Source organism: Carcharhinus amblyrhynchos, unplaced genomic scaffold (assembly GCF_965287045.1).
Source record: "Carcharhinus amblyrhynchos unplaced genomic scaffold, sCarAmb.v2.hapA scaffold_602, whole genome shotgun sequence".
NCBI classification, from domain to species: domain Eukaryota; kingdom Metazoa; phylum Chordata; class Chondrichthyes; order Carcharhiniformes; family Carcharhinidae; genus Carcharhinus; species Carcharhinus amblyrhynchos.
In genome coordinates this window covers 71,319-97,265 of record NW_027650342.1, presented here as the reverse complement: position 1 = coordinate 97,265, position 25,947 = coordinate 71,319, and the positions used below count along the sequence as shown (strand labels likewise).

General features: G+C 48.5%; 1 protein-coding gene across 1 annotated transcript; it reads right to left on the bottom strand.

Annotated features, from left to right (window-relative positions):
* Positions 1-958: 958 nt before the first annotated feature.
* On the bottom strand, positions 959-25,058 carry fbxo4 (F-box protein 4). The gene is made up of 7 exons (XM_080184184.1): positions 24,434-25,058; positions 21,519-21,745; positions 14,400-14,620; positions 8,420-8,495; positions 4,550-4,749; positions 2,186-2,361; positions 959-1,263 (listed from the first exon to the last, which is right to left on the bottom strand). The coding sequence occupies exons 1-7, from the start codon at positions 24,608-24,610 to the stop codon at positions 1,183-1,185; spliced, it is 1,158 nt and encodes a 385-aa protein (XP_080040310.1). The 5' UTR covers positions 24,611-25,058; the 3' UTR covers positions 959-1,182.
* Between the last annotated feature and the right edge of the window lie 889 nt (positions 25,059-25,947).

Below are 25,947 nucleotides of genomic sequence, written 5' to 3'. Positions count from 1 at the left end.
TCTGGAACCATGGACAGTGATGGTGGAGACTCCAGCACAGGACTGACCAGGACCCTGCCACTCTCACCGCCTGTCCCTGGTGTGTGGCTGAAGGATTTTCAGGTCACTACACAACCTGTGTCACCCTCTCTGGCCACCAAGACCTGGAGTGGCCCTCAAACTCAGAGCTCCTGCACCGCATAACCCTCAAACTCAGAGCTCCTGCACTGCATAACCCTCAAACTCAGAACTCCTGCACCGTATAACCCTCAAACTCAGAGCTCCTGCACTGCATAACCCTCAAACTCAGAACTCCTGCACCGTATAACCCTCAAACTCAGAACTCCTGCACCGTATAACCCTCAAACTCAGAGCTCCTGCACCGTATAACCCTCAAACTCAGAGCTCCTGCACCGCATAACCCTCAAACTCAGAACTCCTGCACCGTATAACCCTCAAACTCAGAACTCCTGCACCGCATAACCCTCAAACTCAGAGCTCCTGCACTGCATAACCCTCAAACTCAGAACTCCTGCACCGTATAACCCTCAAACTCAGAACTCCTGCACCGTATAACCCTCAAACTCAGAACTCCTGCACCGTATAACCCTCAAACTCAGAACTCCTGCACCACATAACCGATTCAGAGAGGCACAGAGAGATCCAAGTGCTCTCTGTAACGTGAGTCTGTAAATTCTTCCACTCTGCTGCGTAACTGCAGGTGAACCGGATTCTCCCTGACCCAGGTAATGACACTCTTCCCAGTTTGCTTTCCCTGAGTGATAGATGTCTGCCCACCAGATGTCAGAGCTGCAGCCACAAGGATCCTTTCCCAAGGCTTCATACGAGCGTGGGATGTAAAATCAGGCCTGTCCTCCTTCACCCCATCAAGCTATGTATTAATGCCATAGGTGACATTAGATTAGTATCACCCTGCAAATAAATGTTGCCCAAAGAACCAGAAAACAAAGGCAAAAAAAAGCCCACGATGTGGAATATTTATCCGGACGACTTCATAATTCAGCAGCAGGAAAAAGTCATCACGGGTTGAGTGATGATCAGAGTTTCAGAGAAATAATCCGCAGGGATATAACGTGAGCAATTAATCCCCTCACAAGTGGACCTTCAGGTTAGCTGAGCTGCTTGGATCGGAAGCTTTTCCCAAACGATAGTCTCTGGTTCTGCATTGTCCCAGTTGCTGGCTCACAGTCTCCCAGCCTGCTGCAGAATCCATTCCATACCCTCGAGAAACCCCCCAAGAGATTGTGCATCAGTATCTTGAGCCTAGTCAAAGAAATAAGCAGAGGCAGAGGGAACTGTTAGTTCATACACACTGAACTCAGAGAAACACTCATCAGACACGCAGACGTGTTGAATTATTTGGGATTTTAGTGGGGTCGGAACAGTGGGACGGATTCAAAGATAAGACAGTGAGGTTTCAAAGTGACTGTGTTCCACAAACAAGAAGATGGAAGGCGAAAATCCAGAGACACGAAACGTCAAGGAGCATGCAGGGCAGGAAAAGGTGAAAGGGGAAAGCCTCCAGCACAGACACGTTGGGCCGAAGGGTCTTTTTCTGTTCTGTATACCTCCACGAATGTATGTGAGATACTCAATTCTGCAGAAAGCTTAGAGAAGAACAGAGGGTGAAGGGATAAGTTTTCTCTGGAGCAGAGAAGACAGAGGGGCGATCTGATTGAGGTGTTCAAGATTATGAGGGACACAGAGTGGATAGGGAGCAGCTGTTCCCCTTAGTTGAAGGGTCAGTTACGAGGGGGACACAGGTTCAAGGTGAGGGGAGGGAGGTTTAGGGGGGATTTGAGGAAAAACCTTTTTACCCAGAGGGTGGTGAGGGTCTGGAATGCGCTGCCTGGGGGGGTGGTGGAGGTGGGATGCCTCACATCCTTTACAAAGTACCTGGGTGAGTACTTGGCACATCATCACATTCAGGGCCATGGGCCCAGTGCTGGCAGGTGGGATTAGGTGGGCAGGTCAGGTATTTCTCACATGTGGGTGTAGTCACGATGGGCCAAAGGGCCTCTCCTGCACTCTATGACTCTATGGTTCCTCCAATTATACTGAATATTTCCAGGACGGAGGCGATTCATTCTCATTGGCCACAGTGCAGGGCTGTGCTTGAAGAGCTGGTCCCACGTTGTGTGTTTGTGATTCAGAAACATTACCAGTGAAACCTGTCAGTACTCACCAACCACGGCCGATCCAGCTGGTTTAACTGTAACTGGTGTGAGACGTAAACACACGGTATCCGTGGGACACCAGGCTGGGAGGTACAGCACAGTACCAGGAGTGGGCGACTTGGGGAACCGAGAGCTGGATCGATCATGGCCCGGATCTGGAGCCGTTCCTGGCCTCGCTCGTGCCCTGAGTGGGAGACGGAGATAAAAACATTGCAAAACAAAGAATTTTACTTCAACTCATAGAGGTTTACAGCATTGAAACAGGCCCTACGGCCCAACTTGTCCACGTTGCCCTTTTTTTAAAACACCTAAGCTAGTCACTTGGCACCACACAAACTGCGTCATGCTGAGATTCTGAAATGCCCACCAGCCCTGGCACCACTGGACTGTAACAGTTCAGGAAGGAAGCTTGCCACCGCCTCCTCCAGGGCAATTAGAGATAAGCAATAAAATGCTGACAGAGCCAGCGATGCCCACATCCTGTAAATACATAACAACAGCTACCTCCAATCAGCGGAGAGGCGAATGTTGAACTATTGCTGGGGTATCTGTAACTTCCAGGGAGATTCACAGGATGTTAAGAGATACTTCGTTAAGGTTAATGCAAATCCTGCAGAGACTGGGACATGGCTGAAGTGGTAATGTCACTGTGTCAGTAATCTGGAGGTCTGCATTAATGCTGTGGGACATGGGTTCAAATCCCAACGTGGCAGCCACAGAAATTTAAATACAATTAATAAAATCCCAGCTCATTCAGCCTCTCCTTATAACACAAACCAGCAAGTCCCAGGAGCATCCTAGTAAATCTTTTCTGTCCTGGGAGTGTTTGATGGGAGGACAGTGTAGAGGGAGCTTTACTCTGTATCTAACCCCGTGCTGTACCTGTCCTGGGAGTGTTTGATGGGGACAGTGTAGAGGGAGCTTTACTCTGTATCTAACCCCGTGCTGTACCTGTCCTGGGAGTGTTTGATGGGGACAGTGTAGAGGGAGCTTTACTCTGTATCTAACCCCGTGCTGTACCTGTCCTGGGAGTGTTTGATGGGGGACAGTGTAGAGGGAGCTTTACTCTGTATCTAACCCCGTGCTGTACCTGTCCTGGGAGTGTTTGATGGGGGACAGTGTAGAGGGAGCTTTACTCTGTATCTAACCCCGTGCTGTACCTGTCCTGGGAGTGTTTGATGGGGGACAGTGTAGAGGGAGCTTTACTCTGTATCTAACCCCGTGCTGTACCTGTCCTGGGAGTGTTTGATGGGGACAGTGTAGAGGGAGCTTTACTCTGTATCTAACCCCGTGCTGTACCTGTCCTGGGAGTGTTTGATGGGGGACAGTGTAGAGGGAGCTTTACTCTGTATCTAACCCCGTGCTGTACCTGTCCTGGGAGTGTTTGATGGGGGGACAGTGTAGAGGGAGCTTTACTCTGTATCTAACCCTGTGCTGTACCTGTCCTGGGAGTGTTTGATGGGGACAGTGTAGAGGGAGCTTTACTCTGTATCTAACCCCGTGCTGTACCTGTCCTGGGAGTGTTTGATGGGGACAGTGTAGAGGGAGCTTTACTCTGTATCTAACCCCGTGCTGTACCTGTCCTGGGAGTGTTTGATGGGGACAGTGTAGAGGGAGCTTTACTCTGTATCTAACCCCGTGCTGTACCTGTCCTGGGAGTGTTTGATGGGGGGGACAGTGTAGAGGGAGCTTTACTCTGTATCTAACCCCGTGCTGTACCTGTCCTGGGAGTGTTTGATGGGGGGACAGTGTAGAGGGAGCTTTACTCTGTATCTAACCCCGTGCTGTACCTGTCCTGGGAGTGTTTGATGGGGGGCAGTGTAGAGGGAGCTTTACTCTGTATCTAACCCTGTGCTGTACCTGTCCTGGGAGTGTTTGATGGGGGACGGTGTAGAGGGAGCTTTACTCTGTATCTAACCCCGTGCTGTACCTGTCCTGGGAGTGTTTGATGGGGACAGTGTAGAGGGAGCTTTACTCTGTATCTAACCCTGTGCTGTACCTGTCCTGGGAGTGTTTGATGGGGACAGTGTAGAGGGAGCGTTACTCTGTATCTAACCCCGTGCTGTACCTGTCCTGGGAGTGTTTGATGGGGGACAGTGTAGAGGGATCTGGTCTAGACATGGTGATTATTGATTGTAATGATTGTTGGAAAGATCCATCTGGGTTTGTTATTAGATGCTATCAATGACAATATATTTCACTTTGCTTTGCACTCAGTTGGGATGATGTTAAATTGGCTGTCACGCACGTGGAGATGATATCCTGTTGTTAGCCAGCAGACATTCTATCAGGGTATCAGCACCCGCCCCCCCCCCAGCGTGGAGCCCGGCTCAGTCACTGAGTGAAAAGACTGCAGGGAAGGAGTCACTAACTTCGCCTGGCCTCTGCATTCGCCACGTAGATGAATCCATTCACCACTCTGCACACTTGCTGCACCTGAGGAATGATGGAGCACCCTGCTTCCTGTGGGGTGGCACTCTGTACCTCAGCCTGATCACCAGCAGCACTCTGCTGTACAAACATCTTGTTCACCACTTCATTCTCCTCCAGTCGCGCAGATTCTCTCTCCTTCCTGTGGGACAGGAAACAAACAGCTGTTCAACTCCGGGTTATTGGTTACACTGTGGAACAGCAGCTGAACACGGTGTGTACTCACGAGAAAAACCTACATGAATATCAGACATCACTAAACCTCAGAATTAAGATTATTTAACTATTGTTGTAGGATCTGTACAAGAAACTTAATCTGTATCTAACCCTGTGCTGTGCCTGTCCTGGGAGTGTTTGATGGGGACAGTGTAGAGGGAGCTTTACTCTGTATCTAACCCCGTGCTGTACCTGTCCTGGGAGTGTTTGATGGGGACAGTGTAGAGGGAGCTTTACTCTGTATCTAACCCCGTGCTGTACCTGTCCTGGGAGTGTTTGATGGGGACAGTGTAGAGGGAGCTTTACTCTGTATCTAACCCCGTGCTGTATCTGTCCTGGGAGTGTTTGATGGGGACAGTGTAGAGGGAGCTTTACTCTGTATCTAACCCCGTGCTGTACCTGTCCTGGGAGTGTTTGATGGGGACAGTGTAGAGGGAGCTTTACTCTGTATCTAACCCCGTGCTGTACCTGTCCTGGGAGTGTTTGATGGGGACAGTGTAGAGGGAGCTTTACTCTGTATCTAACCCTGTGCTGTACCTGTCCTGGGAGTGTTTGATGGGGACAGTGTAGAGGGAGCTTTACTCTGTATCTAACCCCGTGCTGTACCTGTCCTGGGAGTGTTTGATGGGGACAGTGTAGAGGGAGCTTTACTCTGTATCTAACCCCGTGCTGTACCTGTCCTGGGAGTGTTTGATGGGGACAGTGTAGAGGGAGCTTTACTCTGTATCTAACCCCGTGCTGTACCTGTCCTGGGAGTGTTTGATGGGGGGACAGTGTAGAGGGAGCTTTACTCTGTATCTAACCCCGTGCTGTACCTGTCCTGGGAGTGTTTGATGGGGACAGTGTAGAGGGAGCTTTACTCTGTATCTAACCCCGTGCTGTACCTGTCCTGGGAGTGTTTGATGGGGACAGTGTAGAGGGAGCTTTACTCTGTATCTAACCCCGTGCTGTACCTGTCCTGGGAGTGTTTGATGGGGGGACAGTGTAGAGGGAGCTTTACTCTGTATCTAACCCTGTGCTGTACCTGTCCTGGGAGTGTTTGATGGGGACAGTGTAGAGGGAGCTTTACTCTGTATCTAACCCCGTGCTGTACCTGTCCTGGGAGTGTTTGATGGGGGACAGTGTAGAGGGAGCTTTACTCTGTATCTAACCCCGTGCTGTACCTGTCCTGGGAGTGTTTGATGGGGGGACAGTGTAGAGGGAGCTTTACTCTGTATCTAACCCCGTGCTGTACCTGTCCTGGGAGTGTTTGATGGGGGGACGGTGTAGAGGGAGCTTTACTCTGTATCTAACCCAGTGCTGTACCTGTCCTGGGAGTGATTGATGGGGACAGTGTAGAGGGAGCTTTACTCTGTATCTAACCCCGTGCTGTACCTGTCCTGGGAGTGTTTGATGGGGGGACAGTGTAGAGGGAGATTTACTCTGTATCTAACCCTGTGCTGTACCTGTCCTGGGAGTGTTTGATGGGGGACAGTGTAGAGGGAGCTTTACTCTGTATCTAACCCCGTGCTGTACCTGTCCTGGGAGTGTTTGATGTGGGGACAGTGTAGAGGGAGCTTTACTCTGTATCTAACCCCGTGCTGTACCTGTCCTGGGAGTGTTTGATGGGGACAGTGTAGAGGGAGCTTTACTCTGTATCTAACCCCGTGCTGTACCTGTCCTGGTAGTGTTTGATGGGAACAGTCTGTGATAGATGCAATGCCATCAATTCCTGGTCCGAACATTGTAAGTTAATAATTTACAAGGAAATCTATTTTTGGAAATAAATATTCCTCAGTAGAAGTATTAATGTTTGTCTAACCATTAGCAGAAACATGGTTAAAGTTCCACTCTCTAAATTATTGCTGGATTACATAAGAACATAAGAAATAGGAGCAGGAGTAGGCCATCTAGCCCTTCAAGCCTGCCCCGCCATTCAATAAGATCATGGCTGATCTGTCTTGGCTCAGCTCCACATTCCCGCCCTCTCCCCATAACCCTTAATCCCCTCTCTTATCAAAAACCCATCAACCCGCGTCTTAAAAATATTTAGCGAGGTAGCCTCCACCACTTCAACGGGCAGATTCAATCGGCTTTTCTTCAGTTTTCTATGTTCAGCGTCTCAGTCAGAAGGTTATGGGTTCAAGTCCCTTGCCATGCTGTGCTGGAAGCTTCCGGAATGAGTTGTAAATATCCATCAGTCAGCGGCCTGTGCCTGACCAGATGTTACCGCTGATATTTCGAAACTTGGTGAACACATTCCTGAGCTTCTTTCCCAAGGCAATGCTGCAATGTCAGAGTGACAGCTCTCACCTGGAATCTCCAATGCTATCCCTGTAACTGATCCGGTGGTATTATAGGGTGGAGATTGTACATGACACAGTCCTGGTCAATATCCATCTGTCAACCAATATGAGCCCACAGTATATACAGGTGAGCGGCCCTGTAGGGTATGAGGGAGGATGGTGGCTTCACAGGGTGGAGGTCTGTGAGGGCTGTGGGGTATGAGGGGGCTTCATGGAGATGTGAGTGGCCATGTGGGGTATGAGGGGGATTGGCAGTATGAAGGAAGGGGTATGTTATTGGGGTATATAATGGTGTACGCAGGTGTGGGTTGGAAGGCCTGACAGTCACCTTTGTAACGGGGCCGACAGGCCAGAAGTCACCTTTGGGTGGATCTACCTTCCCCACCTCACCAGCCACACACCCCTGCTGCTACCCCGAGGCTTCCTGTGAGGATGGAGGGTCCCATTCCATCCCCGCTCCGCCTCCCTGGGGGTGAGGTTCTTGTTCGAGAAGACTGGCTGCTGGGTCCAGAAACTTCCCAACTCAACTTCACCACCTGCTCCTCAAAAACCCCAACCTGAGGCGTAAACGTTTGACAGAATCACCCGAGAGAAACATTATCCCTGGTGAGAGGAGCCTGAGGGATACTCACAGTGTTAGAGGCAAGAGTTAGGAAGCCCTTACAAAGGTGGGGTGAAAATCCCCCTTGATATTCACTAAGCTATAGTTCAGTTATAAATGTGAAATCTGAGTGGAATTGTTAACTATTCGGGATATGGGACCAGGATAGGCCAATCGAGATAAGGTACTCGGGAGAACATAAGAACATAAGAACATAAGAAATAGGAGCAGGAGTAGGCCATCTAGCCCTTCGAGCCTGCCCCGCCATTCAATAAGATCATGGCTGATCTGTCGTGGCTCAGTTCCACTTTCCCGCCCTCTCCCCATAACCCTTAATCCCCTCTCTTATCAAGAACCCATCAACCCGCTTCTTAAAAATATTTAGCGAGGCAGCCTCCACCACTTCAACGGGCAGAGAATTCCAGAGATTCACCACCCTTTGAGTGAAGAAGTTCCTCCTCAACTCCGTTCTAAACTGCCCCCCCTTTATCTTGAGGCTGTGCCCCCTAGTCCTACTGTCCTTTCTGAGCGGGAAGAGTCTCTCCACCTCTATCCTATCCATCCCATTCATCATCTTATACGTCTCAATGAGATCTCCCCTCATTCTTCTAAACTCTAACGAGTACAAGGGAGGGAGATACTGCCACAAGAGGCCCAAGGTCTGATGGTCCACATCTGTCCTTGACCAGATTCCTCCAATAATTACTCACCAGGTTGTTGAATATAACGTCAGAATGTTAAACCTGTTCTCATTGTTGAACACAAAACTGATTCCTGATCCAATTCCTGAGATAGGACAAATGAAAGTAAGAACAATGTCACCAGGTAACAAGATTGAACAGTAAACAATCAGTACGTCCTCATGTTAAAAAATAAATACCACATCAATCCAGGGATGTCAAATTCATTTTTATGCCTCCACGACTGTTCCATCCAACCTCGAAGACAGGATAAGGATCAACAATAACCGTACACCCTCACATAACCTCAATCAGGGCACATGAGCCTGACAATTGGTCAGGAGTGCAAATAAAATCCTCCAATACACTGTCCCCCATCAAACACTCCCAGGACAGGTACAGCACGGGGTTAGATACAGAGTAAAGCTCCCCCTACACTGTCCCCCCATCAAACACTCCCAGGACATGTACAGCACGGGGTTAGATACAGAGTAAAGCTCCCTCTACACTGTCCCCCATCAAACACTCCCAGGACAGGTACAGCACGGGGTTAGATACAGAGTAAAGCTCCCTCTACACTGTCCCCCATCAAACACTCCCAGGACAGGTACAGCACGGGGTTAGATACAGAGTAAAGCTCCCTCTACACTGTCCCCCATCAAACACTCCCAGGACAGGTACAGCACGGGGTTAGATACAGAGTAAAGCTCCCTCTACACCGTCCCCCATCAAACACTCCCAGGACAGGTACAGCACGGGGTTAGATACAGAGTAAAGCTCCTTCTACACTGTCCCCCATCAAACACTCCCAGGACAGGTACAGCACAGGGTTAGATACAGAGTAAAGCTCCCTCTACACTGTCCCCCATCAAACACTCCCAGGACAGGTACAGCACGGGGTTAGATACAGAGTAAAGCTCCCTCTACACTGTCCCCATCAAACACTCCCAGGACAGGTACAGCACGGGGTTAGATACAGAGTAATGCTCCCTCTACACTGTCCCCCATCAAACACTCCCAGGACAGGTACAGCACGGGGTTAGATACAGAGTAAAGCTCCCTCTACACTGTCCCCATCAAACACTCCCAGGACAGGTACAGCACGGGGTTAGATACAGAGTAAAGCTCCCTCTACACTGTCCCCCATCAAACACTCCCAGGACAGGTACAGCACGGGGTTAGATACAGAGTAAAGCTCCCTCTACACTGTCCCCCATCAAACACTCCCAGGACAGGTACAGCACGGGGTTAGATACAGAGTAAAGCTCCCTCTACACTGTCCCCATCAAACACTCCCAGGACAGGTACAGCACAGGGTTAGATACAGAGTAAAGCTCCCTCTACACTGTCCCCCATCAAACACTCCCAGGACAGGTACAGCACGGGGTTAGATACAGAGTAAAGCTCCCTCTACACTGTCCCCCCATCAAACACTCCCAGGACAGGTACAGCACGGGGTTAGATACAGAGTAAAGCTCCCTCTACACTGTCCCCCATCAAACACTCCCAGGACAGGTACAGCACGGGGTTAGATACAGAGTAAAGCTCCCTCTACACTGTCCCCCATCAAACACTCCCAGTACAGGTACAGCATGGCGTTACAGGATGTTCCTTTTTATGTGAGAGTTTAACACTAGGGAACATAGTTTAAGTTAGAGGTCTTCTTTTTAAGAATGGAAAAAATGAGGAGAGTTTCTTTCTGGGTTGTTAGTGTGTGGCATTCTGTATCCCAGAGAAGGCTACACTAGGGAGCTGAGGCTCTGGGAGTGTACAGGATGTGGGAGCTGAGACCACAGCCCAATCAGCCTTGATATCATTCAATGTTGGAGCAGGCTTGAAGGGCCAAATGGCCTACCCCTGCTCCTGTTTTCCGATGTTAATTTTGATATTGTCATGATCCCAGTTCGATTTCATCAGGACCATCCCTTTGTGAACTTCTCTGACTGCTTGTCTGAAATCGGATGAGTAGAAACCTCTGGGAATTCCAAGTGGAGAAGCTGGAATATCTCTAAGAGCTGTTCACTGCTCTGGGATATAGCTGGTGAGCTCTGATTCTTAACGTGTTTTATTCTGTGATCATCATTTCCAATGCACACTAGCTGACTAATGGTTTGGTGAGAAATCTCACAACACCAGGTTAAAATCCAACAGGATTATTTGGTAGCATGAGCCTTCGGAGTGTCGCCCCTTCATCAGGTGAGTGGGAATTGTGTTCACAAACAGGGCATATAAAGACACAACTCAGTTTACAAGGTAATAGTTGGAATGCGAGTCTTTACAGGTAATCAAGTCTTAAAGATACAGACGGTGTGAGTGGAGAGAGCGTGAAGCACAAGTTAAAGAGATGTGTATTGTACCCAGACAGTACATTAAGTGAGGTTTTGCAAGCCGAGGCAAGTCGTGGGGGTTACAGATAGTGTGACATGAACCCAAGATCCCGGTTGAGGCCATCCTCATGTGTGCGGAACTTGGCTGTCAGTCTCTGCTCAGGGACTCTGCGCTGACATTATTTTGTAAATTGAGTTTGTGTCTTTATATACCCTGTTTATGAACAGAACTCCCACTTACCTGATGAAGGGGCAGTGCTCCGAAAGCTTGTGGTTTTTGCTACCAAATAAACCTGTTGGACTCTAACCTGGGTGTTGTGAGACTTCTTACTATGTTTACCCCAGTCCAACGCCAACATCTCCACATCATGATTCATGCTGGAGTAACCTGCCCAGCCATTAGCCTCAGGCTCCTGAGCAGATAGAGAATGCAAATTACCCAGGGCTTGGATCAGTAAGTTTGCCGATGATACAAAGATTGGCCGGGTGGTTAACAGCGAGGTTGAGTGTCTTGGGTTATGGGAAGATATAGACGGAATGGTCAATTGGGCAGATAAGCAGCAGATGGAGTTTAACCCTGAAAAGTGTGAGGTGATGCACTTTGGAAGGAGTAATTAGACAAGGAAGTATACTATGGAAGGTCTGACACTGGGGAGTTCCGAAGAACAAAGGGACCTTGGTGTGTTTGTCCACAGATCTCCGGTGGAAAGGCAGGTTAATAGGGTGGTGAAAAAGGCAATGGGACACTCACCTTTATCAATCGGGGTGTAGATTACAACAGCAGAGAGGTCATGTTAGAGTTGTGTAGAGCTTTGGTGAGGCCACAGCTGGAGCACTGTGTGCAGTTCTGGTCACCACATTATGGGAAGGATGTGATTGCCCTGGAGGGGGTGTGGAGGGGATTCACCAGGATGCTGCCTGGGATGGAGCGGTTAAATTATAAAGAGATGTTGGATAGGCTTGGGTTGTTTTCATTGGAGCAGAGAAGACAGAGGGGGCGATCTGATTGAGGTGTTCAGGATTATGAGGGACACAGAGTGGATAGGGAGCAGCTGTTCCCCTTAGTTGAAGGGTCAGTTACGAGGGGGACACAAGTTAAAAGTGGGGGGGGGGAGGTGGGAGGTTTAGGGGGGAATTTGAGGAAAAGCTTTTTACCCAGAGGGTGGTGAGGGTCTGGAATATGCAGCTTGGGAGGGTGGTGATGCCTCACATCTTTTAAAAAGTATCTGAGTGAGTACTTGGCACATCATGACATTCAGGGCCATGGGCCAAGTGCTGGCAAGGTTTTAACGTAGAGGTGGTGGGTGCCTGGAACTCATTGCCAGGGAGGTAGTGGAAACAGATATGGTAGTGACTTTTAAGGAGCATCTTGACAAATATATGAATAGGATGGGAATAGAGGGATATGGTCCCCAGAAGGGTAGGGGGTTTTAATTTTTAGGGAACATTAAAACTGACAAATCCTCAGGGCCTGATGGCATCTATCCTAGACTGCTCAGGGAGACAAGAGATGAAATTGTTAGGCCTCTGACAGAGATCTTTGTCTCTTCATTGGACACAGGTGAGGCCCCTGAGGATTGGAGGATAGCGAATGTGGTACCGTTATTTAAGAAGGGGAGCAGGGATAACCCGGGTAATTTTAGGCCGGAGAGCTTGATGTCCGTTGTAGGGAAATTATTGGAGAGGATTCTTAGAGATAGGATGTATGCACATTTAGAACGGACTAATCTCTTTGGTGATAGACAGCATGATTTTGTAAGAGGGAGGTCATGCCTCACAAATTTGGTGGAGTTTTTTGAGGAGGTGATAAAAACGGTTGACGAGGGTAGAGCCGGGGATTTCATCTATATGAATTTTAGTAAAGCGTTTGACAAAGTCCCTCATGGCAGGTTGGTGCAAAAGGTTAAATCTCATGGGATAAAAGGAGAGGTGGCTAGATGGGTAGAGAACTGGCTTGGCCACAGAAGACAGAGGGTAGCAGTGGAAGGGTCTTTTTCTAGCTAGAGGTCTGTGACCAGTGGTGTTCCACAGGGCTCTGTACTGGGACCTCTGCTATTTGTGATATATATAAATGATTTGGAAGAAGGTGTAACTGGTGTGATCAGTAAGTTTGCAGATGATACGAAGATGGCTGGACTTGCGGATAGTGATGAACATTGTTGGAGAATACAGCAGGATATAGATAGGCTGGAAAATTGGGCGGAGAAATGGCAGATAGAATTTAATCCAGATAACTGCGAAGTGATACATTTTGGTAGGACTAAGGTAGGGGGGAGCTATACAATAAATGGCACAAACATCAAGAGTATAGACGCACAGAGTGACCTGGGTGTGCAAGTCCACAGATCCTTGAAGGTGGCAGCACAGGTGGAGAAGGTGGTGAAGAAGGCATATGGCATGCTTGCCTTAATAGGACGGGATATAGAGTATAAAAATTGGCGTCTGATGTTACAGCTGCATAGAACATTGGTTAGGCCACATTTGGAGTACTGCGTCCAGTTCTGGTCACCGCACTACCAGAAGGACGTGGAGGATTTGGAAAGAGTGCAGAGAAGGTTTACCAGGATGTTGCCTGGTATGATGGCTCTTAGCTATGAGGAGAGTTTGGGTAAACTGAGGTTGTTCTCCCTGGAAAGATGGAGAATGAGGGGAGACCTAATAGAGGTGTATAAAATTATGAGGGATATGGATAGGGTGAACAGTGGGAAGCTTTTTCCCAGGTTGGAGGTGACAAACACGAGGGGTCACATGTTCAAGGTGAGGGGGGCGAGGTTTAACTCCGATATCAGAGGGAAGTATTTTACACAGAGGGTGGTGGGGGCCTGGAATGCACTGCCAAGCAGCATGGTGGAGGCGGACACGCTGGGATTGTTTAAGACTTATCTGGATCGTCACATGAACAGACTGGGAATGGAGGGATACAAACGGATGGTCTAGTTGGACCAATGAGCGGCGCAGGCTTGGAGGGCCGAAGGGCCTGTTTCCTGTGTTGGAATTTTCTTTGTTTTTGGTTCTGAGTGGTATTAGGTGGGCAGGACAGGGCCTTTCATGCTTTGATGCAGACCTGATGGGCTGAAGGGCCTCTTCTGCACTATAGTATTCTGTGATTATACCTGTCCTAGGTCATATATTTGATTTGATTTATTATTGTCACATCTATTAGTACACAGTGAAAAGTATTGTTTCTTGTGCACTATACAAACAAAGCATGCCGTTCATAGAGAAGGAAAGGAGAGAGTGCAGAATGTAGTGTTACAGTCAAAGCTAGGATGCAGAGAAAGATCAACTTAGTGCGAGATAGGTCCATTCACAAGTCTGACAGCAGCAGGGAAGAAGCTGTTCTGAGTCGGTTGGGTTACACTCCAGTCTTCTTCCTGAAATGACACTTTGAAAAGAAACCAGATATTTCTACCCTATGATATTATGAACGCCCTCCCAAAACTCTCTGCCTCTCTGTCGCACTCTGCTCCTTAGTAACGGTCAATAAATTCTCATTTTTCGACTAAGCTTTTGGTCACCTGTCCAAGTATCTCCTTAATGTAGATTGTGTTTCAATTCTGGCTGACTGACTGACACTCCTGTGTGGGATGTTTTCGAGGTTTTATACAAATTACAAGCTGCTGTTAACTGTTTCAAGTGTGAGGGATAACTGTTTGGGGACCCATGCATGTTGGATAACATACCGTCAATCTGTCGCTGGGGTAAAGAGGCAAGAGGCAGCAACCTCGGAGAATTCATCATCTCTGTCACCAGTGAGGAATCCAACTGTTCCAATCCAGGGCCAAACATGGCAAAGCGGGGTTCCGTCGGAGACACCAGTGAGTAGAAGAAAGAAGTCATGGAGCTGTAGACTGGGTGAATCAATTTCCAGTGCTTCCTGCTTTCAGGAGAACTCTTTAAATAGCTGCCCATCGAAGAAAGCCACAATTAACATTGATTCACCTTCCCCTCTCCCTCACTTCTATCGAGCAAAATGAGTCAACAGACTCACAAAATACAAAACACAAGGATGAAAAGTATTGGAGAGAAAAGAAGGGAAGTTAGACTAACTGCCAGCAACAAGCTTGAACCTTAAACCACCACACACTGTAGAACACTGGAACAGGAGGCCATACAGCCCCTCAATCCTGTTCTGCTGTTCAATGAGATTCTGTAACCCCAACAGCATTGACAGCTGGCCTCCTTTTATCTCAGTGTCCCTGTGTAGCTGAAATGTATTGATTCCAGTTTTTGAGTTATTGATTGAGTTAACATCTACTGGCCTTGTTTGCTTTTGAGAGTATCTGTGTCAAGATGTGTTTCCTTCCTTCTCTCCCGATTAGTCTAATTTCCCGTGTGTACATACCCCACATCAAGAAAACTATTTCTCTCTACCAGTCCAATCAGTTCCTTTGAAAACACTAAGATCACCTGTTATTCCAGGAATAATAAATCTGAGTCCTTATTTTAACTGTTGGACACAAACAATATTCTGGTGACACAGAGCTACGATTCTCTCCAGGGTGAGTGTATCCTTTCCAAGATGCAGTGCTGAAAACTGGACATAATATTCCAGTTAACCAGGCATTTATACAGCTCCAGTACCATCCTGACAAGGAAATTTATCACCATTCCTTCACTGTCACTGGGTCAAAATCCTAGAACTCACTCCCTAACAGCACTGTGGGAGTACCTACATCACATGGACTGCAGGGATTCAAGAAGGCAGCTCACCACCAACTTCTGAAGGGCAACTAAGGATGGGCAATGGTATAGAAACATGGAAAGTAGGAACAGAAGTAGGCCATTCGGCCCTCCAAACCTGTTCCACCATTCATTATGATCATGGCTGATCATCCAACTCAATAGCCTGATTTCCCCCCTTCCCCCTATATCCTTTGATCCCCTTCACTCCAACTGCCATATCATAACTCATATTTGGAAACATACAATGTTTTCAGCGATAGTGAATTCCACATGCTTCCAACTTTCTGGGTGAAGAAATTTCTCCTCATCTCAATTTTGAATGTTTTACCTTGTTTCCTTAGACAATAACCCATGGTTCTGGATAGCCCCAAAATCAGGAACATCTTTCCTGCATCTACCCTATCTAATCCTGTTAGAATTTTATCGATTTCTATGCGGTTCCCCCTCACTCTTCTAAACTCCAGCAGATACAATCCCAATTGATCCAATCATTCTTCATAGGTCAGTCCTGCCATCCCAGGAATCAGTCTGGTAAACCTTCACTGCATTCTCTCTAAGAACATAAGAAATAGGAGCAGGGATAGGCCACCTAGCCCTTTGAGCCTGCCCCGCCATTCCCGCTCCAGATGTGATTCTGAGACTGGGCAGTGCTGCTAAACATTCTGGAGTGTGCTAGTGGCTACCCTAACAACTAGTTGAAGATAATCTGTCGAGTTCATAATCATTTACACTTGCTAAAGGGGACATAAATCCACACACACAGACACGTAAGAACATAAGAACTAGGAGCAGGAGTCGGCCATCTGGCCCCTCGATCCTGCTCCCCCATTCAATAAGATCATGGCTGATCTTTTCATGGACTCATCTCCACTTACCCACCCGCTCACCATAACCCTTAATTCCTTTACTGTTCAAAAATGTATCTATCCTTGCCTTAAAAACATTCAATGAGGCTCAACTGCTTCACTGGGCAGGGAATTCCACAGATTCACAACCCTTTGTGTGAAGAAGTTCCTCCTCAACTCAGTCCTAAATCTGCTTCCCCTTATTTTGAGGCTATTCCCCCTAGTTCTAGTTTCACCCGCCAGTGGAAACAACTTCCCTGCTTCTATCTTATCTATTCCCTTCATAATCTTATATGTTTCTATAAGATCTCCCCTCATTCTTCTGAATTCCAATGAGTATAGCCCCAGTCTACTCAGTCTTTCCTCATAAGCCAATCCTCTCAACTCCGGAATCAACCTAGTGAATCTCCTCTGCACCCCCTCCAGTGCCAGTATATCCTTTCTCAAGTAAGGAGACCAAAACTGTACACAGTACTCCAGGTGTGGCCTCACCAGCACCTTATACAGCTGCAACATAACCTCACTGTTTTTAAACTCCATCCCTCTGGCAATGAAGGATAAAATTCCATTTACCTTCTTAATTACCTGCTGTACCTGCAAACCAACTCCTTGAGATTCCTGCACAAGGACACCCAGATCCCTCTGCACAGCAGCATGCTGCAATTTTTTACCATTTAAATAATAGTCCATTTTGCTGTTATTCCGACCAAAATGGATGACCCACATTTACTAACATTGTACTCCATCTGCCAGACCCTCGCCCACTCATTTAGATTATCTATATCCCTTTACAGACTTTCAGTATCCTCTGCACACTTTGCTCTGCCACCCATCTTAGTGTCATCTGTGAATTTTGACACACTACACTTGGTCCCCAACTCCAAATCATCGATGTAAATCGTAAACAATTGTGGTCCCAACACTGATCCCTGAGGCACACCACTACTCACTGGTCGCCAACCAGAAAAACACCCATTTACCCCCACTCTTTGCTCTCTGTTAGTTAACCAATCCTCTATCCACACTAATACATTACCCATAACACCGTGCACCTTTACCTTATGTAGCAGTCCTTGGTGTGGGAACCTTATCGAGTGCTTTCTGGAAATCCAGATACACCACATCCACAGGTTCCCCACTGCCCACTGCACATGAATGTTCTCAAAGAATTCCACCAAATTAGTCAAACATGACCTGCCCTTCACGTCTTCCCAATGGGACAATTTATATCCAGATGTCTCGCTATTTCTTCCTTTCCCTACTACAGACGTTAAGCTGGAGGGGGTGGTGGAAGCAGATTCTATGACAATGTTCGAGAGACATCTAGATAAATACATGAATAGGCAGGAATAGAGGGATATGGATCACACAGAGAGGCATCTGTGTCAGCACAGATTTAGTGGGCCGAAGGGCCTGTTCCTGTGCTGTATTGTTCTTTGTTCAGAGGTTTCTCTAATAGTTTCCCCACCACTGACGTGAGATTGACTGGTCTGTAGTTCCCTGGTTTATATCTACAATCCTTCAATAGTGAAACCACATTAGCTGTTCTCCAGCTGTCTGGCACCTCAGTCATGGCTAGAGAGGAATTGAAGATTTGGGTGAGGGAGGATGACTTAGAACATAGAACATAGAACATAGAACATAGAACATTACAGCGCAGAACAGGCCCTTCGGCCCACGATGTTGCGCCGACCAGTTACAAAAACAATGACCCACTAGCCTATACCAATCCCTTTTCGTCCATAAACCTATCCAGAGATCTCTTAAACGCCCCCAAACTAGACGCATCTACAACTGCAGCAGGCAGGGCATTCCAATCCCTCACCACCCGCTGGGTAAAGAACCTACCCCTGACATCCGTCCTGTAGCTACCCCCCCTTAATTTAAAGTCATGCCCCCTCGTGCTAGCTTTCTCCATCCGAGGAAAAAGGCTATCACTATCCACCCTATCTAAACCCCTAATCATCTTATATGTTTCAATAAGATCCCCTCTTAGCCGCCTTCTTCCCAACGAAAACAACCCTAGATCCCTCAGTCTCTCCTCATAGGACCTCCCCACCATACCAGGCAACATCCTAGTAAACCTCCTCTGCACCCTCTCCAACGCCTCCACATCCTTCTTGTAATGCGGGGACCAGAACTGCACACAGTACTCCAAGTGCGGCCGCACTAGAGTAGTGTACAGTTGCAACATGACGCTGCGACTCCTAAATTCAATCCCCCTACCAATAAACGCCAAGACACCGTATGCCTTCTTGACAACCTTATCTACTTGATTCCCAACTTTCAGGGATCTATGTACACACACACCTAGATCCCTCTGTTCATCCACACTATTCAAAGTCCTCCCGTTAGCCCTATACTCGACACATCTGTTGCTCCTACCAAAGTGAATTACCTCACACTTCTCCGCATTAAATTCCATCCGCCACCTCTCGGCCCAGCTCTGCAACCTATCTAAGTCTCCCTGCAGACTATGACACCCTTCCTCACAATCTATGAAGTCCCTTCTGTGAAGTCCCTTCAGTTGTGGTGTGACCACTTTCCTGAACGTGCTACCCACAATGCTCTCAGACTCGCGGACTCTCCACAGTGCCCTCAGCCACCATTCCAGCTCCGAAACCCGAGCTTCAAAAGAAGGGTAGGAGAAACTATGAAGCTGGGCTAGCGCTTAAGATAAAAAAGGATAGCAAGAGTTTTTATAAATATATAAAAAGGAAGAGGCTGGCTAGGGTGAATGTTGGTCCTTTAGAGGATGAGAAAGGGGACCTAGTGGTAGGGGATGGGGATATAGCTAAGGTATTGAATAACTTTTTTGTTTCTGTCTTCACGGAGGAGGACGTGAATAATTTGCCGGGTGTTAGCGATGGAAAGGTGGTAGGACTGGAGGGTCTTAATGACATTACTGTTACTAGAGAGGCGGTGCTCGACAGACTGGAGGGGCTGATTATGGACAAGTCCCCAGGACCGGATGGAATGCATCCGAGGGTTCTGAAAGAAATGGCGGAGGTGATAGTGGATGCCTTGGTGGTTATTTTCCAGACGTCGCTGGATTCTGGGGAAGTGCCGGATGATTGGAAAACGGCTAATGTTACGCCGTTGTTTAAGAAGGGTGCCAGGCAAAAGGCGGGGAATTATAGGCCGGTTAGTTTAACGTCTGTGGTAGGTAAAATGTTAGAATCTGTCATTAAGGAGGAAATTGCGAGGCATCTTGAAGGGAATTGCTTGATAGGGCGGACGCAACACGGTTTCATTAAAGGGAAGTCGTGTCTGACAAATTTACTGGAGTTCTATGAGGATGTGTCTAGGGCGGTGGATAGAGGAGAGCCGGTGGATGTGGTCTTTCTAGATTTTCAGAAGGCGTTTGACAAAGTACCTCACAAGAGGTTATCGCAGAAGGCCGAGGGACATGGAGTTGGGGGTAGGGTGTTAGCGTGGATAGAGGATTGGTTGTCAAATAGGAGGCAGAGAGTGGGGGTCAACGGGTGCTATTCGGATTGGCGGATGGTGACTAGTGGAGTGCCCCAGGGGTCGGTGCTGGGGCCTCAGCTATTTACCATTTATATAGATGATCTGGAGGAGGGAACCGAGTGTAGGGTGTTGAAATTTGCTGATGACACCAAGATTGGTGGAACGGCAAATTGTGCGGAGGGTGTGGAGAGTCTGCAGAAGGATCTAGATAGGCTGGGCGAATGGGCCAGGAAATGGCAAATGGAATTTAATGTTGGCAAGTGCGAGGTGGTCCACTTTGGTAGGAAGAATGGTAGGAAGGACTATTACTTACGTGGCGAAAAACTGCAGCAGGCGACGGTGCAGAGGGACCTCGGGGTCCTTGTGCACGAGTCGCAAAAACCCAGCTTGCAGGTTCAGCAGGTGGTCAGGAAGGCGAATGGGATGCTGGCCTTCATAGCGAGGGGGATTGAATATAAAAGTAGGGAGGTCTTGCTGCAGCTGTATAGGGCATTGGTGAGGCCGCAGCTGGAGTACTGTGTGCAGTTTTGGGCGCCGCACCTGCGCAAAGATATTTTGGCCTTGGAGGGAGTGCAGAGGAGGTTTACTAGGCTGATACCGGAGTTGAGGGGGTTGAGCTATGAGGAGAGGCTGAATAAACTAGGCTTGTACTCATTAGAGTTTAGAAGAATGAGGGGAGATCTCATTGAGACGTATAAGATGATGAATGGGATGGATAGGATAGAGGTGGAGAGACTCTTCCCGCTCAGAAAGGACAGTAGGACTAGGGGGCACAGCCTCAAGATAAAGGGGGGGCGGTTTAGAACAGAGTTGAGGAGGAACTTCTTCACTCAAAGGGTGGTGAATCTCTGGAATTCTCTGCCTGTTGAAGTGGTGGAGGCTACCTCGCTAAATATTTTTGAGACGCGGGTTGATGGGTTTTTGATAAGAGAGGGGATTAAGGGTTATGGGGAGAAAGCGGGAAAGTGGAACTGAGCCACGACAGATCAGCCATGATCTTATTGAATGGCGGGGCAGGCTCGAAGGGCTAGATGGCCTACTCCTGCTCCTATTTCTTATGTTCTTATGTTCGAGAGTTATTATCAATCCATTAGCTTGACTTTGGTAAAGATGTAATGCAACTTACATAAAAAGGAGTAATTTCACTACAGATAACACCAGGCAGTGAAAATGAACGAACATTTGTCGCTCTGATTGCTGCAGTGATGATTACCTGGTTAGAATATATCCTCGCCAGCTGTGCCCACACACCTTCTAATTCTATCTTTTACTCTCATTCTATTCTTCTAAAATTTCATTCTAATTCTTTTAAACTCTCTAATAATGCTTTCATTCAAACTTTTACAGATTTGGCACTTCCCTGCTGTTGTCAGACTTTTGAATGGACTTACCTCACATTAAGTTGATCTTTCTCTACACCCTCGCTGTGACTGTAACACTACATTCTGCACTCTTTCCTTTCCTTCTCTATAAATGGTATGCTTTGTCCGTATAGCGCTCAAGAAACAATACTTCTCACCGTAAATACAGTTGACAATAATAAATCAAATCAAATCAAGTATCCCTACTTTAGAGAAGGAGGCCATTCAGCCCATCGAGACTGTACTGACAACAATCCCACTCTAGCCCCGTAACCCCAGATATTTACCCTGCTAACACTAAGGGGCAATTAAGCATGTCCAATCCACCTAACCTGCACATCTTTGGAGCGTGGGAGGAAAGCGGAGGAAACCCACGCAGACACGGGGAGAACCTGGTTAATTCAGACAATGGTTAGTTCCAAGAGGTTGTTCCACTTACGCTGTCATGTAGTCCTGTCCTGTACTGTCTGTGAGGGATTTGCTCAGTAACGCTGCATCCGGCAGGGAGAGATGGTCCACAGAATTCCAGTGAGGAAGATCCCGCAGTAAGAAGTAACGCCACAAGAGGGGATCCCGGACCATGGTATTCCAATAATGGTTAACACACCCCAGCCGGCAGAGGTCCCTCGGAGGCAGTAAGGCCATGATGGATAGCTGCACCTCCACCTAGGACAGCAGTACAAGGGTTTCAATCCCACACTGAAACTTCTGAAAGGCTTAGGCAAGGAAGAGAATGAAAGTTTTGTTTGAGAAAAGCTCAGGAACGAAGATTTAACTTTTCTCAAATCAGAGGAAAATACTCCAGCTGCTGGAAATCTGAAATAAACTCAGAACATGCTGAATAAACCCAGTAGGTTGGGCAGCGTCTGTGGAGAGAGAAACACAGCGAACATTTCGAGGCTATTGACCCACCTACAGGGAGGGAGGAATGTGATGAATTACATACTCTGGAGGGATAGGGCAGAATACAAAGTCAGTGATAGGTCAGAGCTAAGGAGGGATTGACAATGGTATCATGGACATGGGGCCTGTTTAAAACATCCATCAGGCCACAGCTGGGGTGCAGTTCCAGTCACCACACTACAGGAAGGATGTGATAGCACTGGAGAGAGTGCAGGGGAGATTCACCAGGATAATCCCTGGGCTGGAGCGTTTCAGCTCTGGAAGGGGCTGGTTAGGCTGGGGTTGTTTGAGCAGAGAGGCTGAGGGGGAACCAGATAGAGTGTACAAAATTATGAGGAATATAGATAGGGTTCATAGGAAGAAAACCCCACACACCTACCATGGCTAATCCACATAAGCTGCACATAGAACATAGAGAAACTACAGCACAAACAGGCCCTTCGGCCCACAAGTTGCACTGATGATATCCCTACCTTCTAGGCTTACCTATAACCCTCTATCTTACTAAGTCCCATGTACACATCCAGAAGTCTCTTAAAAGACCCTATCAAATCCGCCTCCACCATCATCGCCAGCAGCCGATTCCACTCACTCACCACCCTCTGAGTGAAAAACTTACCCCTAACATCTCCTCTGTACTTGCTCCCCAGCACCTTAAACCTGTGTCCTCTCGTAGTGACCATTTCAGCCCTGGGAAATAGCCTCTGAGAATCCACCTGATTGATACTTCTCATCATTTTATAAACCTCTATCAGGTCGCCTCTCATCCTTCGTCTCTCCAGGGAGAAGAGTCCCAGCTCCCTCAACCTATCTTCATAAGGCATTCCTCCCAATCCAGGCAACATCCTTGTAAATCTCCTCTGCACCCTCTCAATAGCTTCCACATCCTTCCTGTAGTGAGGCGACCAGAACTGCGCACAGTACTCCAAGTGGGGTCTGACAAGGGTCTTATAAAGTTGCAGCATTACCTCCTGACTCCTAAACTCAATCCCTCGATTAATGAAGGCCAGTACACCATACGCCTTCTTGACCACGTCCTCCACCTGCGAGGCCAACTTGAGAATCCTGTGGACCCGGATCATCTTTGGACTGGGAGGAAACCCACGCAGACACCAGGAAAACATGCAAACTTCACACAGTCACCGAAGAGTGGAATTGAACCCGGGTCCCTGGCACTGTGAGGCAGCAGTGCTAACCCACTGTGTCACCGTACCCGGGTCCCTGGCACTGTGAGGCAGCAGTGCTAACCCACTGTGTCACCGTGCCCGGGTCCCTGGCGCTGTGAGGGAGCAGTGCTAACCCACTGTGTCACCGTACCCGGGTCCCTGGTGCTGTGAGACAGCAGTGCTAACCCACTGTGTCACCGTACCCGGGTCCCTGGCACTGTGAGGCAGCAGTGCTAACCCACTGTGTCACCGTGCCCGGGTCCCTGGCGCTGTGAGGGAGCAGTGCTAACCCACTGTGTCACCGTGCCCGGGTCCCTGGCGCTGTGAGGGAGCAGTGCTAACCCGCTGTGTCACCGTGCCCGGGTCCCTGGCACTGTGAGGCAGCAGTGCTAACCCACTGTGTCACCGTGCCCGGGTCCCTGGCACTGTGAGGCAGCAGTGCTAACCCACTGTGTCACCGTACCCGGGTCCCTGGCGCTGTGAGGCAGCAGTGCTAACCCACTGTGTCACCGTGCCCGGGTCCCTGGCGCTGTGAGGCAGCAGTGCTAACCCGCTGTGTCACCGTGCCCGGGTCCCTGGTGCTGTGAGGCAGCAGTGCTAACCACTGTGTCACCATACCTGGGTCCCTGGCACTGTGAGACAGCAGTGCTAACCACTGTGTCACCATACCTGGGTCCCTGGCACTGTGAGACAGCAGTGCTAACCACTGTGTCACCGTACCCGGGTCCCTGGCACTGTGAGGCAGCAGTGCTAACCACTGTGTCACCGTACCCGGGTCCCTGGCACTGTGAGGCAGCAGTGCTAACCACTGTGTCACCGTGCCCGGGTCCCTGGCACTGTGAGACTGCAGTGCTAACCACTGTGTCACCGTACCCGGGTCCCTGGCACTGTGAGGCAGCAGTGCTAACCCACTGTGTCACCGTACCCGGGTCCCTGGTGCTGTGAGGGAGCAGTGCTAACCCACTGTGTCACTGTGCCCGGGTCCCTGGCACTGTGAGATAGCAGTGCTAACCCACTGTGTCACCGTGCCCGGGTCCCTGGCGCTGTGAGACAGCAGTGCTAACCCACTGTGTCACTGTATCTTCTTCACCGCTGTAGGGATTCTATGATGTGTGTTGTGGTCCTGTTTGAACAGCCATGTGTATAATTGAAACATGGGGAGAGGGGAAGGAAAGAATACAAAGGTATGGATGAGGAAGAGAGTTAATGCCATCTGATAAGATCCAGCTGATCTGGCTCCCAGGAGGAAAGCTGAGACTGACAAACCGGGATTTACAATCCTTACCGGCAATCTCTGTAAAGGTGCCACTTCTGCTGGCTCTGTCTGTACCTCCAGAGGTCTCCTCCTCTCTGTCTGGTGTCTGCTGCTCCATAGGTACCTGTCTCGTAAATGCCTCAAACTGGAACGGATAGTGTTTTCAATCCTGCTCCACTCATTCTCCACATCCTCACACCCCGCCATTCCTCAATTCTAAGCCGTAGCCTCTCCCTGCCCCTCGTGCCTCTTGCTGTGAGTTGCCCTCTGCTCAGTTCATTCAATGTATAGTGAACAGGAACTGGGAGTTGTTGTAAGTCACTGTGACAATCCGCACTGTAACTGGGGCACCGAGATTTATCAGCAAAGGCAATTCAATCTTCACAAACAGGTTCAATGTCGGGTAAACTGATTCTGTTCTTTCCCTTTTCAATCTATAGTAACTTTAGGAAACTAAAGAGAATTCTGTAACTGTATTCCTGATTAAACTTCCCAGGGAAGTGTAGACTCCAGGCAGACAGGGAGTCACTAACTGCTACAGTCCTCTCTGCCAGCCCCGATTCCCATTGTCCTCTGTGAGCCTGCAGTCACTCTCTGTCCCACTTCCTCACTGTTTCTCTTCCTCTCTGTCTCACAGTGGGAACTTTACACGTCCGTACTTCCCAGCAGGAAGTGGAGGGATTTTGCTGGGATGGAGGGGATGCTGGGAATTGAAGTCCAGTCAGGCTGGTTAACAGTTTGGAATCTATGGAATGGCCTCCCTGAACAGCTCCACCTTGGCTTCCAGCTCCACTTTATAAAACCTCCTTCTGGAACGAAGCTTGTCTCTGAGTCTGCCCACTACGATTAAACAATTGTCATCTGTTTCCATAAAACAATGTGGGATGATTTCTATTTGAAATGTGCTGTATAATTTCCACTGTGGCTGCGTGCGGAGCACTGTGGACTTATCAGGAATGTGACAATCTTCTCGGAGACAGAGCTCCCAAGCGTGGTGACACTTGAGCAAACTCTATTTCAAGTTTGCTGATGACCCGCTGTACTGGGTCAGATCTTAAACAATGACGAGACAGAGAACCTGGTGAATGGCGATGAGAATAATCTCTCCCTCACTGTCAGTAAATCAAACAAGATTGTCATTGACTTAAGGAAGTGCTGTAGAGGATACGTCCTACAAGTTACCATCAACTCGACTCCTGTTCCACCAGAGGCCCAAACATCCTAGACCACTGCTGCACAAATATCAAACATGCCTACCGCTCTATCACCCACCCATACCTTGGCAAATCAGACCACAAGTCTGTGCTCCTGCTCACAGCTTACAAGCAAAAACTGAAGAGGGAGAATCCATCAAAGAGAGCCGTGCAATGGTGGTTGGAGGAATTAGATAATCTCCTATGGGGCTGCTTGGAGTCAGTGGACTGGTCAGTATTTAAAAACTCTGCGACCAGCCTAAACCAGTACACCACTATAGTAACTGACTTCATTAGTAAGCGTGTAGAAAATTCTGCCAAAGAAGCAAATCTGTGTGTTTCCCAACCGGA

Excerpts from the sequence above, each read along its gene's own strand:
- fbxo4 (XM_080184184.1), bottom strand. The coding sequence starts at position 24,610 with ATGGCGGGGTGTGAGGATGTGGAGAATGAGTGGAGCAGGATTGAAAAC. Across the intron at positions 4,750-8,419 it reads ACGTTATATTCAACAACCTG|GAAGGAGAGAGAATCTGCGC; the intron begins GTGAGTAATTAT and ends CCTGTCCCACAG. Across the intron at positions 1,264-2,185 it reads AGCTGGATCGGCCGTGGTTG|GCTCAAGATACTGATGCACA; the intron begins GTGAGTACTGAC and ends TTCTTTGACTAG.